The sequence below is a fragment of the Ictalurus furcatus genome, chromosome 24 (genome assembly GCF_023375685.1).
Source record: "Ictalurus furcatus strain D&B chromosome 24, Billie_1.0, whole genome shotgun sequence".
Taxonomy (NCBI): domain Eukaryota; kingdom Metazoa; phylum Chordata; class Actinopteri; order Siluriformes; family Ictaluridae; genus Ictalurus; species Ictalurus furcatus.
This window is the reverse complement of record NC_071278.1, coordinates 132835-148488: the sequence shown is the minus strand read 5'-3', so window position 1 is coordinate 148488 and position 15654 is coordinate 132835. Positions and strand designations below refer to the sequence as shown.

General features: G+C 40.2%; 2 protein-coding genes across 2 annotated transcripts; both read right to left on the bottom strand.

Moving 5' to 3' along the window:
- Positions 1-3638: 3638 nt before the first annotated feature.
- LOC128600703 (putative gustatory receptor clone PTE03) lies at positions 3639-4909 on the bottom strand. Its single transcript, XM_053613364.1, has one exon. It carries the CDS (start codon positions 4906-4908, stop codon positions 3964-3966), a length of 945 nt encoding a protein of 314 aa, XP_053469339.1. The 5' UTR covers position 4909; the 3' UTR covers positions 3639-3963.
- Positions 4910-12901: 7992 nt separating this feature from the next.
- Positions 12902-14086, bottom strand: LOC128600778 (olfactory receptor 6N2-like). The gene has a single exon (XM_053613478.1). It carries the CDS (start codon positions 13841-13843, stop codon positions 12902-12904), a length of 942 nt encoding a protein of 313 aa, XP_053469453.1. The 5' UTR covers positions 13844-14086.
- Between the last annotated feature and the right edge of the window lie 1568 nt (positions 14087-15654).

Below are 15654 nucleotides of genomic sequence, written 5' to 3'. Positions count from 1 at the left end.
GCACACTTGGCCCCGATATTTAGTGTGGTAGTGTAGGAGCCTTCCTCTTATCAGGAAGTATGAGGTGGGTAACACCAGGTCAGCCAACTGATTTCCCCCAGTATGCATTTCGGGCAAGGTTCTGCTGTGCTCGTCTTCAGCATCTCCTGGTCCCAGTGGCTTTTGTGGGTGTGGGTGGATCTGTGGGGAACCCTGGACAGTCTCTTGAAGTAGAGGCATAGGTAGCTCAGGTACCACCCTAATTACCAGTGGCCACACATCTGTGCGGTTCCTGAACTTGGACCTTGGTGGCAGGGACCTCCCAGATATCCCCATTTACACAGATGCTCCCACACGCCTTAGTGGACCAGGGCAGGCCACTGGCCGTGCTTCCTGAGTCCAACAGGGTGAAATGGATGCTTAACATAGTTAGGAGTGGGTGTGGAGGGCACAGTCAGCTAGCCAGTGTTTGTTGGCATGGTTGCTGTTGAACTCACTGGTGGGGGATAGTCCACAGCACGCTAGGACTTCTTTGAGTGTGTCATAGGCAGCTGCCTCCCCAGGCAGGAGGGTGTAGTAGGCCAACTGGGACTCCCCTGTGAGGAAGGGCATGATGGTGTGGGTCCAGTCTCCCTTAGAACATTCCTCATGGGTGGAGAGTCACTCGACAGTGTGGAGGAATGCTTCGGCATCCACATTTATCTTGGCGAGGAAGCACTGGGCATCTTGGCAGGGAAAGGAGTGTCACGGGTTCCTGGGTGCCAGGGAATATGACCATATTTTCCAGACACACTGAAACCTTTTGTATTATAGCAAACATGTATAATTGACCAATTATTCACATTAAAACATGTTATGTAATGCATACAGACATTGGGTGTGTAGGGTGATCTTGACACAGAGAGAGAAGGGTGTGAGGAGAGAGGAGGAAGGAAACAATGTAGTGAGGACTGCACCACTCAGCTGCACAACTCCTCAATCAGGACTGAATCTTTATTTATTAGCACTAACATGAATCCACATCTAATCATTTTAACCCCAAAATAGACCACTACGACTACTGTTAATATAGTAATAATAATAATAATAATAATGTATTTTGTTTTCTAATATTAATATTATGAAATTAATCTTAAGTCTATTAAGTCTATTTCACTATGACTAAGAGCTAACAGTAACTCACTGCATGGTACAGTAGCATTGGTGTGTGTGCGTGAATGGGTGAATGAGAACCAGTGTAAAGCGCTTTGTAGAACCACTAAGGTTAAAAAAGTGCAATATAAGTGCAGACCATTTACCATTTACAGTAGGACAGGAGCTTATTAAAATATTCTTATTTTTTCTAAATTTTGGTAATCCATCCATCCATCCATCTTCAACCGCTTACTCCTTTTCAGGGTCGCGGGGGAACCTGGAGCCTATCCCAGGGAGCATCGGGCACAAGGCGGGGTACACCCTGGACAGGGTAATTGTGGTAATATTTAAACATATTTATTTAAAGTAGCACTGAACATGAATCCAAATCTGAATGGCCCACTATCATCATGTGACATTAAACTCATATATGATCATGTCTGCAGAGTTCAGAGGGTTTCATCTGGACAGAGAGAGAATGAACCATGCTGAGAGAGCGAGAGAGGGGGAGAGAGAGAGAGAGAGAGAGAGAGAGAGAGAGAGAGAGAGAGAGAGAGAGAGAGAATGAACCATGCTGAGAGACAGAGAGAGAGAGAATGAACCATGCTGAGAGACAGAGAGAGAGAGAATGAACCATGCTGAGAGACAGAGAGTGAGAGAATGAACCATGCTGAGAGAGAGAGAGAGAGAGAGAGAGAGAGAGAGAGAGAGAGAGAGAATGAACCCTGCTGAGAGAGAGTGAATGAACCATGCTGAGAGAGAGAGAGAGAGAGGGAGAGAGAGAGAGAGAATGATCCATGCTGAGAGAGAGAGAGAGAGAATGATCCATGCTGAGAGAGAGAGAGAGAGAGAGAGAGAGAGAGAGACAGAATGATCCATGCTGAGAGAAAGAGAGAGAGAATGAACCATGCTGAGAGAGAGAGAGAGAGAGAGAGAGCGAGAGAATGAACTATCCTGAGAAACAGAGAGAGAGAATGAACCATACTGAGAGAGAGAGAATGAACCCTGCTGAGAGAGAGAGAGAGAGAGTGAATGAACCATGCTGAGAGAGAGAGAGAGAAAATGATCCATGCTGAGAGAGAGAGAGAGAGAGAGAAAGAGAATGATCCATGCTGAGAGAGAGAAAGAATGATCCATGCTGTGAGAGAGAGAGAAAGAGAGAGAGAGAGAGAGAGAAAGAGAATGATCCATGCTGAGAGAGAGAGAGAGAATGAACCCTGCTGCCTGTCTCATCCTCGCTGTTCTTTGGCTTTGATGCTAGAGCACCGCTGCTTCGCTTAAATTTTGCTCTGTCTGTACACTACACGTGACGTCACCAACATTTGCATGAGTTACTATTTTCTTCCCAAATAATTTCCGCAGATGCGCATCAAAATTGTGGAATAGTCCACTGTAGTACGTACTGGAGGGGATCGCTCAGTTTGGCCGGGCGGCCAGCTATAGGAAGAGTTCTGGTGGTTCCAAACTTCTTCCATTTACGGATGATGGAGGCCACTGTGCTCATTGGGACCTTCAATGCTGCAGAAATATTTCTTTTTTTCATTCTAACATTTCATGTACCTTTTCTGTGGTAGGTCCTAAATCTGGAACAGTCTCTTTTTCCATGTGAGGTTAGCTTCTTCAATAACCACTTTTAAATCTTTGTTGAAAACATTTTTTTATTCTTTCGTGTTCCAATAGGTCCTTTAATAGGTTGAAATGGGTAAATAGTATTATCTATTTATTAATAATTATTATTATTGTTACTATATATTTAAACATAACTCTCTTATCGCTTATTTGTTTGATTTGTACAGCACTTTGGGTCAACTTCTGTTGTTTTAAATGTGCTCTATAAATAAAGGTTGACGACTTGACAATAGAAAAGCGTTTGCCCTGTCATCTGGAGATTGCAAGCTTGAATTCTGATGATGCCACAGTCATCTGAGACCATGAGTAAAAGAGAGAAAAATTGTCTGTGCTCTCCCCATGGAAAGAATTCAGATGTTATTGTAACTTTAGGTTCCTTGCAACATCTGTACCCCTGAAGGCAAATCATTTTTTCTCCATCTGCTTTGGACAGGGGATTTGAAATTACAAACCTTGGCATTAAAACTGTACAATATTTATATATGGTTTTTTTAGTATCTAGTAGAAAATCTAGTCTTTTTTTCTTTTTAATATTTACAAGTATGTAGCCCATTCCCTAACCAATTCGCGATGGCATAGAGATATCCTCCAGTATGCTGGCTTTGAAAACATTCAATGTATTCTAAGAGGCACCATTTCAAACTTTGACAAAATTTGGTAAATAAGGGAGAGTATGGTATACTAAGTAGTAGACCATACCAGTAGTTGTATGCTATTTTCTGTTTTCATGTTCCTGGATTATTTAGCTTAATATTGCTAGAGTACATCTTATAGGGTTTTACATTGCTATTATAGTGTGTTTTTTAGTGCTACCTTTTTTTTAACCTGATTTTGTGATGGAATTACAGTGAAAATGAAAAGTTGATTGCACAAATAAGGTTATACTTCATTATTTATCGTAGTTACACCAAATTTAATTAATTAAATACATTTCAATACAATCACATAGAGTTAACAATCAGTCTGTTGAAAGAGCCATCCATCCATTCATTTTCTGTACTACTTATCCTTACTGGAACACATGGAACCTAGAGCCTATCCCAGGGAGCATAGGGCACAAGGTGGGGGACACCCTGGATGGGGTGCCAATCCATCGCAGAACAGAATCACACACATTCACACACCAATTCACACACTATGGACACTAACACATGCCATCCATTGAAAGAGTTAAAATATTACTTTTTTCAACTCAAATAAGAGTATAGGTAGAATATAGGTCTAAAAAGAAACTCGAGTCCTCTTTTTACAGGAAATTAGTCTCCTGATACTATTGAAAATCTCCTGCAGTTTTAATCCATATATTATGGGATTGAATAGAGGAGGAACAAGTAAATATTCAACTGACAGGATCATGGTAATAATGTGGGGAATTTGATTAGAGTCTATTCGAGAATTTATAATTTCAAAACAAGTGTTGACAGAAAAAATTATGAAAATGAGAAGATGTGGTAAACAGGTCTGTAGAGCTTTTCTTCTGAAATGTTTAGAATTCTTTAAACAGACAGACAGTATCCTAAAATACGAGTAGATTATGAAGAACACTGGAGGAAATACAGTAATGCTGAAAATAAAAAGTCCATATATGTTATTAAGAGATGTTTCTTTACAGCTTAATTTCACAATTGAATAATTATCACAGTATATTCTGTTTAATTTAAATTTACACAGCTGAAGTCTGGATGTTAGTACAACTGTTATACCAATTGTACAACAAGGCAAAAACCATGACAAAAATATTAGCTTTCTAACAATGTTCATTTTTACAAGAGTTGCATAATGTAATGGTTTACAGATGGACACATATCTGTCATAGGCCATAGCTGATAACAGCACAAATTCTGATGAAGCATATGTGTACACACAAAATGCCTGAAATATACAAGTTTCATAAGAAGTGATTTGTTTTTCAGACAGTAAATCAGTGAGCAGTTTAGGATACAGAGCAGCTGTTCCAAAGAGAGCATTACAAAGCAAAGCAGCAATGAAAATGTACATGGGCTCATGTAAGTGTTTGTTTTTGTATATGACAGAAATTATAACAGAATTAAAGCAAATTATCATTATATAGACAGAGAGAGTAAATATAAAATAAAAGTATCTATAATGCTCTAAACTCACATGTCCCTCCAGTGTGAAATATGTAACACTGGTAAAATTATCCATTAATTTCTGAAAATAAATCCAAGTGATATTATGGCAGTCATTAATAATGTAGATACTGGAGGTATGGTGAGGAAATCATCAAATTTATAGTCTCTCAGTGACTCATATTCCTATGTGACAGTAACTAGCTGAAAAGTCTCACCCCTCCTTCCTGACCATTGCTGTAAAACATGCACCAGAAAAATGTCTGATTTATTGTCAAATAAGGCAGGTTGGAGGTGAGTGCAAACAGATGCAAATGCAGTCTTTATTGAGAGACAAGCAGGCAAAAGCAGAATCCAAAAACAGGTGTGGGTCAGGTGATGTACAAAGAATATAAACTAGGCTAAACATGGTTCTCAAAATACGAGGACAAAACAGGATAAAAAATTGGGAAACATGAACTAAAAACAGAGGCTCAGTATGATGCTGGTGGAAAAAACAGAAACAAAACTGGGGGGGTTGATGTTATTCAGGATGCGGCTTACCAATTCCTCTTCGGTGATATCTGCCCTCCATTTTAAGCAGAGTGCGATAATCATAGGCGAAATCTCGTAACTTCTGCCCGGCTGCTGTACCATTGCCCTGAGCTTGTCCTCAGCCTCTGCCAGGTAGTCTTCCAGAAGGAAAGCTGTCATGTAGGCATCCTTGAACATCCTCCAATCATGGACTTTGGCTCTCTCTGCCTTCCACCAGCTCAGCACAGGTACTCTCAACACTGTGCTCATGGTTCCCATGAGCTTGGCGTTTGGTAAGGGCTGAATGTTGAAGTTCTCACATTGTTCTATGAAGTTGAGGACATCAGCTGTCTCTGCATAGTCACCAAAGGAAGGGAAGTCCGGATGTATAGGAGGTCTCGCACAAAATAAGGAAGCACCCAACAAGACATGAGAAGGTACTGTTGTGGGTGTGTGGGTATGTACGGGTTGGCTTACTGGGTATGTGTTGCTCATGATAGTGGAAGGTGGAACACAGGGTGGGGAGTTATCATGTTGGGAGCAGAGACGGTGTATAGAGGGAATATGTGGGGTAGCCAGGGTAAAAGTATGCAGTGTAGCAAGGATAGGTGTGCTAATTTGCTCCTTATTTGACTTTCCCATTTAGCATCCCTTCTAAGTTTGTCCAACGACTGCAAGAAGGAGTCCTTCAATGTCTTCAAAGTAGCCTCAACTGCATCCCTTAATGAAACTTCATCTGTTTAATGTGCTGCTAATTGCCTGTCTATGATCCGCATCTAGAGTTTCAACTTGTGTTTTTAGGGCCAATACATCACTTTTCATATGTTCAAACTCTGTCTGCATTGATTGCATATTACACACATCAGTAAAAGTTACATCAGCATTAACATCATCATTATCATCATCCAAGCTGTACAAAGAATTAAGCATGGATGTAATTTCAGCCACTGGCTTGCGCCTATTCAAAACATGCTCTATGGTGTTAGCCTCAGAAGTACAATCCCCAGTGTTAATAACATCATTAGAGCATTTAATTTTTCTCTCTCTTTTTTTTGCTATAATACATGCTGAAAGAGCCCCTGTATGTGCCACCAATATGAAACTACTCAACTCCGAGAGGCACTGATTACAACTAAGTTCCGGGCTCTAACAGTCAATACGTTTACATGGACGACAATAATCCGATATTAACCCGATTAAGATGATACTCTGATTAAGAAACTACCATGTAAACAGCAATTATTGATGACCTTAATCTGACTCGAAGTAAACACAAATCAAATTAAGATGTGTGGAGTATTCCTGTTTTAGTTGCATTATCGACGTGTGTTACAGACATGTACACACCTTAATCATGCTGTTAACGTCGTGTGGGAGTTTTCACCGCATTTTGCAACAGGACACGTACACACACGGCAGTGCTCAACCGTTTGACGGCAAACAAGAGAGAACGGCTGCATCCAAAACCACGTACTTACCTACTACAGTATAGAGTAGGAGAAATACATGTACAGTATCTCACAAAAGTGAGTACACCCCTCACATTTTTGTAAATATTTGATTATATCTTTTAATGTGACAACACTGAAGAAATGACACTTTGCTACAGTGTAAAGTAGTGAGTGTACAGCTTGTGTAACAGTGTAAATTTGCTGTCTCCTCAAAATAACTCAACACACAGCCATTAATGTCTAAACCGCTGGCAACAAGAGTGAGTACACCCCTAAGTGAAAATGTCCAAATTGGGCCCAATTAGCCATTTTCCCTCCCCGGGGTGTCATGTGACTTGTTAGTGTTACAATGTCTCAGGTGTGAATGGGGAGCAGGTGTGTTAAATTTGGTGTCATAGCTCTCACACTCCCTCATACTGGTCACTGGAAGTTCAACATGGCAACTCATGGCAAAGAACTCTCTGAGGATCTGAAAAAAAGAATTGTTGCTCTACATACAGATGGCCTAGGCTATAAGAAGATTGCCAAGACCCTGACACTGAGCTGCAGCACGGTGGCCAAGACCATACAGCAGTTTAACAGGACAGGTTCCACTCAGAACAGGCCTCGCCTTGGTCGACCAAAGAAGTTGAGTGCACGTGCTCAGGGTCATATCCAGAGGTTGTCTTTGGGAAATAGACATATGAGTGCTGCCAGCATTGCTGCAGAGGTTGAAGGGGTGGGGGGGGGGGGTCAGCCCATCAGTGCTCAGACCATATGCCACACACTGCATCAAATTGGTCTGCATGGCTGTAGTCCCAGAAGGAAGCCTCTTCTAAAGATGATGCACAAGAAAGCCCACAAACAGTTTGCTGAAGACAAGCAGACTAAGGACATGGACTACTGGAACCATGTCCTGTGGTCTGATGAGACCAAGATAAACTTATTTGGTTCAGATGGTGTCAAGCGTGTGTGGCGGCAACCAGGTGAGGAGTACAAAGACAAGTGTGTGTTGCCTACAGTCAAGCATGGTGGTGGGAGTGTCATGGACTGGGGCTGCATGAGTGCTGTCGGCACTGGGGAGCTACAGTTCATTGAGGGAACCATGAATGCCAACATGTACTGTGACATACTGAAGCAAAGCATGATCCCCTCCCTTCGGAGACTGGGCCGCAGGGCAGTATTCCAGCATGATAACGACCCCAAACACACTTCCAAGACAACCACTGCCTTGCTAAAGAAGCTGAGGGTGAAGGTGATGGACTGGCCAAGCATGTCTCCAGATCTAAACCCTATTGAGCATCTGTGGGGCATCCTCAAACGGAAGGTGGAGTTGACATCCGTGATGTCGTCATGGAGGAGTAGAAGAGGACTCCAGTGGCAACCTGTGAAGCTCTGGTGAACTCCATGCCCAAGAGGGTTAAGGCAATGTGGGAAAATAATGGTGGCCACACAAAATATTGACACTTTGGGCCCAATTTGGACATTTTCACAGGGGGACTCAGGGGACAGCAAATTTACACTGTTATACAAGCTGTACACTCATTACTTTACATTGTAGCAAAGTATCATTTCTTCAGTGTTGTCACATTAAAAGATATAATCAAATATTTACAAAAATGTGAGGGGTGTACTCACTTTTGTGAGATACTGTATCTCAGCTACTATATAGGAGGTAAGTACACAGTTTGGGACACAGCCCATGGCTTCAAGCAGTTGTCTGTTTACAGCATGGCAAAAAATTAACTGCACTTGAAGCGTTCGTAAAATTAAAAATGATACACCCAAAACTGTATAACTCTGTTATACTGAGGGTATGGCATGTTACAGAGGCTCCATCAATAGGGGTGTGACAGGCGGAAATGGTGGCCATGTAGACCCTAATTGTAGAAGGAGACAGCCTTACTGAGAAACATTCCTGTAAGAACTCTAGGACTGTAGCCAAAGCTAGGGCTATGACGGTGGCCATGACAACAACACAACAAGACTGTTTTTATTTCATTTAAGCCTATAAAATTATATATATATATTATATTATATTATACTATATTATATTATATATAAGTGACAAAAATTTCATTTCCTCCACCCACCGGAATCTCCCTGGGAATGCCGTCCAGCAGAGATATTATCTCCGAGAACCATATATGAGCTGGCCCATAAGGCCAAACTGTAATACCAAATGACTGTGCAGTGTAGACCACCCTGCCACAGCACACACAGTGGAATGAGCCCCTATGCCCTGAGGCGTATTGAGACCACGAGCCTCATAAGCAATAGAGATTGCTTCCACTGTCCAAATAGATGTGTGCTGCTTTGACGCAACATCACCTCTACTGTCACTACAAAGCAAACCAGCAACTGCTCCGTGGTCTGACACCATGCATACATCTTGAAGTTAGAGGATGTTGCCCCACAGAGGTTCCATTAATAGGGGTGTGGCTGGCCGAAATAATGGCCACATAGATCTTAATTGTAGAAGGAACAGACCCTGCTGGGAAATCTTCCTGTAAGAACTCCAGGTCTGTAGCTATTGCACAGTTACTGGGTCTCACTGGTGTTCCTCACACCATGAGAAAAAAGTTGCCATACAATTTTCTCATGGATGGTGCTCTAGCATTTAATATGGTCTCTTCAACCTCGGTTGAGAGACCAGAATCTATGAGCGGGTGCCCCTCAGGGACCAGACTCACGGTTTCCATAGTTCTGGCAGAGGGTGATGAATCAACCCTCTGGCTTGAGACTGGGAATCTCCCAGGGAGTGCCGTTCAGCAGAGATACTATCGCCGATAACCAAATTTGAGCTGGCCAATTCAGGGCTACTAGCAATGGTCTGCAGTTATATATCACTTTTATCCAAAGTGCTTTATACACTGTCTCATTCACCCATTCACACACACACTCACACAACAATGGTAGCAGAGCTGCCATGCAAGGTGCTAACTTGCCATCGGGAGCAACTTGGGGTTCAGTGTCTTGCCCAAGGACACTTCGGTATGTGGAATCATGTGGACGGGAATCGAACTGCAAACCCTACGATTAGTGGACAACCCACTCTACCACCTGAGCCACAGGTGGTAGAGTAAAGCAGCAAATGTAGTGTGATCTTGGCCAGAATGTACATTGTACTCACTGACAAAACTTTTCTTCTGCCAGAGAAGAATTAGTTAAGCCTGCCTGAACAGGGGGCACAAACATAATCCTCCGTGGTGGTTGATATATGAGACCACCGCTGTATTGTCTAACACATGGTAACCTTTCAACTGAGAAGAAGGAATTTAGTGCTAGGAGTATGGCCCACACTTCTATGTGATTTATATTCCACACTAGATGAGGGTCACTCTAGAGACTGTGAGGGAGGCACCTGACATTACAGTCTTGTGATAAGAGACACCCCTAGAGTGTGAACCAAGGCTATAAACCTGGGGACACCTCCAAGTTCTCAGACCATGTAGGCATCACCACGTGCATGTAGGCATCACCACGTGCATGTAGGCATCACCACATCACATGGATTACATTGATTACTGATCACTTTTTCATCCAAGGATGAAACCTCTGACTATCAGCCACCACTAATCGGTCTCATGTGCAATGGGCTCAATGGTATAATGTTTGCTGCTGCTGCCATAAGCCCCAACAGTCTCTCGTAGAGACTGAAGGGGATGCCCAGACCTAACTTTATCATGCTCACTGTTGATAAGATTGCTCCTATGCATGTTGGGGATAGGCATGCGCTCATCATATTCAAATTCCATATAACCCCTGCAAAAAAGTTGTCCTCTGCCCTGGAGAAAGCATACTTTTCTTGAGGTTCAACCTGAGCCCCAACTCAACTCTGAACTGAGCTCTGAACTGGACCCAGTAAACAGAGCAAGAGATAGAGCAGCACTCCTCTTCCAGATCCCTATGAGATCCCCGGAACCTGAACCAGCTAGCTGCCTTGGCAGCAGCTGGCCCAGATCCGCGAGGCTCTGAAACCCAATTCCCGACATCCGAGAAGAGAGCAAGTCACAAGTGGAGCTGCCTAATTGTAAGGCGTTCACAATGTGCACAGTCAGACCTCTCGAAGGCTGCCCTGGTGTGCTCCAGCCCTAGACACTTCACACAGAAAATGTGTCCGTCCTCCCCTGTAATGAAATGGGAGCAAGGCGTAACACACTTCCTGAATTCTCTCTCACTCATAATTTTCTCTCTCTCTTGTTTTTTTAAGGGACAGAAAAGTAAAGAGATTTTTTTTTTTGTTTTGAAAAGATAGAGATGAAATGAAAAGTCTTTTTGCAAGTGTTACACAAACGACTGACATGCCGTTTTTATATAACACAATGCACTTAATTGCCACATCACCTGATCAGGGCAGGCCTATAAATAGGCACGATGTTACACAAGTATTAGATGCTGGCCACATGCGAGGGTGCTTCCGACAGCGTGAAGCTCACGCAACATTGAGTTCCCTTTGAAAGGGAACAGAAGCAAGTGCTTGATGCTTAGAAAAACTTACCAGACAATTTCCTTATAAAACTGCACAAAAGTGTTTTTGAGACTACTGATCCATTTTTAAGGGTTAAGGGTTGTTACATCAAATATCGAATTTGTTTAGTTTATTAGTGTTTACTGCACCCTATAGTAGTTTTTTTTTTTTTTTACATACTCCTAAGTTTTTTTTGCAAAGTCCATGTGTGGAAAACTTTATGTATGTAAACTAGGGATGCACCGGATGTTTGGCAACCGAAATTATTTGGCCGAAAATATAAAAATAAAGCACTTTCGGTGTTCGGCCGATTAAGTGAAAATGCAGAATAAATTTGACCGAACAATGACGTGTTTGATGACGCGACCAAATAGCCTAGCGATCAGAGTGAGACGCGCAACGAGCTACGTGCTCTTGATGTTTACTGTGCGTTTGTTTTACAGGGACGCGAGCGGTATATATCCCCAATATAATCAGCCGTATATAACCGATAAAACCATTTTTTGCACTCTTATCAATACACTTTTTAATGCACATTTTTGTTGTAGGCTACAGAGTGTTCCATTCTTTCAGCAGTCAGTTATATGCCTAACATAGGCTATTCAAGGGGGGCTCAAAGATGACCACATCAAAATATTTTTATTTTACTAATTTATTTATTTAAAGTTATATTGTGCCTTGTTGGTAGCCTATGCCTGCTGGAATGAAAAAAAAAAATGTTCAGTGTTAAATAAATATTTTGAAATTGTAGTTTTTGTAATTGATTTTTTCTTTGAAAAGCAAGACAAAATAGTAAAAAGCACATTTTGACTATTTAATTTATGCAATGGTGAAAAAAATGGCAAAATAACTGGAAAAAACGCAAAAAAATGTGTTCGGTATTCGGCCTTCGGCTTTCGGCCAAGTTTTTCATTATATTCGGTTTCGGCTTCGGCCAAGAATTTCCATTTCGGTGCATCCCTAATGTAAACTGAACAATGGAATGCACATTGATATTTAAATAAAATAAAATGCACTTAAAAAAACAAAATGCACTAGTTTTATTTCTCCTTACAATAGAAAATATTTTATGACAATAACAAATAAAATGTTTTTTGACAAAGTCTTCAGTTTTAACATTTAATACTGACTAGCTAATGTCATTTTTTATTAAAATGCTGTTGTCAGATTCTATGTAATTTCCTTAGTGTGGCATAAAAATAGCTTTTAATTGTAGTGGTAATGTCAACACACAATCTGTCCATGAACTAAAATGGCAAATGTGAAATCTGTTCTCATTATAGAAACTTTACAAAATCACAAAAGTTTATTATTACAAAATCACTGGTATTTCAGTCAATTAAAATCACAGTGTATTTTATAACATATCTGACTTTGTGATATGCAATCCTGATGAGGTTCACATTAAGAATAGAATTTTACATACAAAATAACATTCTGGTCTTTTTTATTAATTTATTTTTAATTTCAGCATTACAGTCCAAAATAAGGACGATTTCACTTTTTCTGGCCTTTATGTTTGGTAAGCCTTATTGGTAATAAATGTAATATTATTGCAAACATGTAATACAGAAATTTTGCTTCATTAAATTCTGTAAACTACCACTTAATAATAATAATAATAATATAGTATTTCAAAGCAAAACAATCTACACCTAAAAATAAACCTCAGCCCTCTTCTTCCATGAAATCAACCTCTTGATGCTTTTCAAAATCTCCTGCAGTTTTAATCCATATATTATGGGATTGAATAAAGGAGGAATGAGTAAATATTCAACTGACAGGATTATGGTAATAATGTGGGGAATTTGATTTGATTCTAGTCTGTTATTTATAATTTCAAAACAAATGTTGACAGAAAAATTTATGAAAATGAGCAGATGTGGTAAACAGGTCTGTAGAGCTTTTCTTCTGAAATCTTTAGAATTCTTTAAACACACAGCGAGTATCCTGATATACGAGTAGATTATGAAGATCACTGGAGGAAATACAGCAATGCTGAAAATAGCAAGTCCTAAAAGGTTATTAATAGAAGTTACTGTACAACTTAATTTGACAATTGAGTAACCATCACAGTATATTCTATTCATTTTAAATTTACACAATGGAAGCTGGGATAGTAGAAGGTCTGCTATACCAATTGCACAACAAGGTAAAAACCATGAAAAACATATGAGCTTTCTGACAGTGGGCATCTTTACAATATTTGAATAATGTAAAGGTTTACAGATAGACACATAACGGTCATAGGCCATAGCTGATAGCAGCATGAATTCTGATGCAGCATATGTATAAACACAAAAAGCCTGAAATAAACAGCCGTGGTAAGAACTGACTTGTTTTTCAGAAAGTAAATCAGTGAGCAGTTTAGGATAAAGAGCAGTTGCTCCAAAGAGAGCATTACAAAGCAAAGCAGCAATGAAAATGTACATGGGCTCATGGAGACGTTTGTTCATGAATATGACAAAAATTACAACAATATTAAATACAATGATTGATAAGTACACTGTGAGAGTAATTAAGAAATAAACATATCTGTAAGTCTGTAAATCCACATGTCCATTAAGTGTTAAATATGTAAGATTAGTAACATCCATCAATTACAAACAAAATCCATCATAGTTTAGATGAAGAAATTTTACAACTGTGGTGAGAAAACATTCAGTACATATTTATACTATCTCGTCTGGCCACATATTCCTTAGTGACTTTCTGCCAGTAACTTGCATAAAAGTCCCACCCTCTTTCCTGACTACTACTAGTACTACTATTACTACTACTACTACTACTACTACTACTACTACTAATAATAATAATAACAACTATATCTACAAGCAGCAATACCAGGGTCAAGCTAATAATGGGTACCATGAGCAGCAAAAGAAGCTTTGTGACATGTTTTTGGTTAGAGTCCAATGAACAGTGTATGAGGAGTTAGAAAAAGTAAACTGTCAGTGATTAAAAACAAAAACAAAAAACACACATTTATTTAAAAAATAGCTAAAAATAGTTACTTAGAAATTTTGTCCAGTATGTGGTGCTGCTCTAACACCACTCTGGTAGCATCTGGACATGATGGTTGTCATGCAGGAAAACGTTCCAGTGGCTTTTTTGGCTTTCTCCTGACCAGTAGGGGGCAGTGTGCCGAATCTCTGCAGGTAACCTCAGGGCCTAATGATGATGACACCTACCAAGTTTCCCTCAAAGCGCTGTGGAGATAAAGCCTCAAGTTCAGTTTTGAACATTTTTCAAATTTGTTGAGGCACCACTCGAAAACGGTATAGTTTATTAAAATTTTGTGAATAACTTTGTCATGAGTGCCTCTAGATAATGCAGGCAAATTTACGCGTAAATCAGACAAAGGGTCTCGGAGGATTCGAAAAAGTAGGCTTCCAAAACATTTAAAAATACAGGACAGGAAGTTTGCTCGACCATGAGATAATTGGTATCATTGTTCTCGGCATGAACCACAGAATCTATCAAGACCAGTCTCACAACAGTAGGCAAAAGCAGTCAAAAGCTATTCGATTTTTTATAAATAGCATTATAATTTTTGACCGAGGTGGTGATGTCCCAAAACATATTGAGTCCCTTCAGAGCATCGTGCCAAAGACACACACCAAGTTTTGTAATGATACGCTGATATAAAATGATAAGTCTTACATAAAATACAGCATTTTATGACTAAGTTAAAAATGGCTGACATAGTAATTTTTCATATCATTGGACTCGGTATGCCCCTTGAATCTAATGAGACTAATTTTATTATTTCATGACAATTTTTTCAGAGGTTATGAGCAAAAATGTGTTTTTCATATCTTGTGACCACTAGGGGCACTGTTCCGAAACTGAGCAGGCACCCTCAAGTCATGATGGCTATGACAAAAAAAAGTTTGGCATGCATACGCTAAAGCGTTATGGAGATATAACCTCATGTCCATTTTGGCATGCTCTCCATCGAATTTGTTGAAGTGCCATTCGTTTATCAAAATTCTGTGATTTTTTTTTTTTTTTATGGCTTCCTGTATTGCAGTGGCTACTCCAGCTCTCGATAACAGTGTGTGATTTATGCTACATACAGTATCTCACAAAAGTGAGTACACCCTTCACATTTTTGTAAATATTTGATTATATCTTTTCATGTGACAACACTGAAGAAATGACACTTTGCTACAATGTAAAGTAGTGAGTGTACAGCTTGTGTAACAGTGTAAATTTGCTGTCCCCTCAAAATAACTCAACACACAGCCATTAATGTCTAAACCGCTGGCAACAAAAATGAGTACACCCCTAAGTGAAAATGTCCAAATTGGGCCCAATTAGCCATTTCCCCTCCCCGGTGTCATGTGACTTGTTAGTGTTACAAGGTCTGACGTATGAATGGGGAGCAGGTGTGTTAAATTTGGTG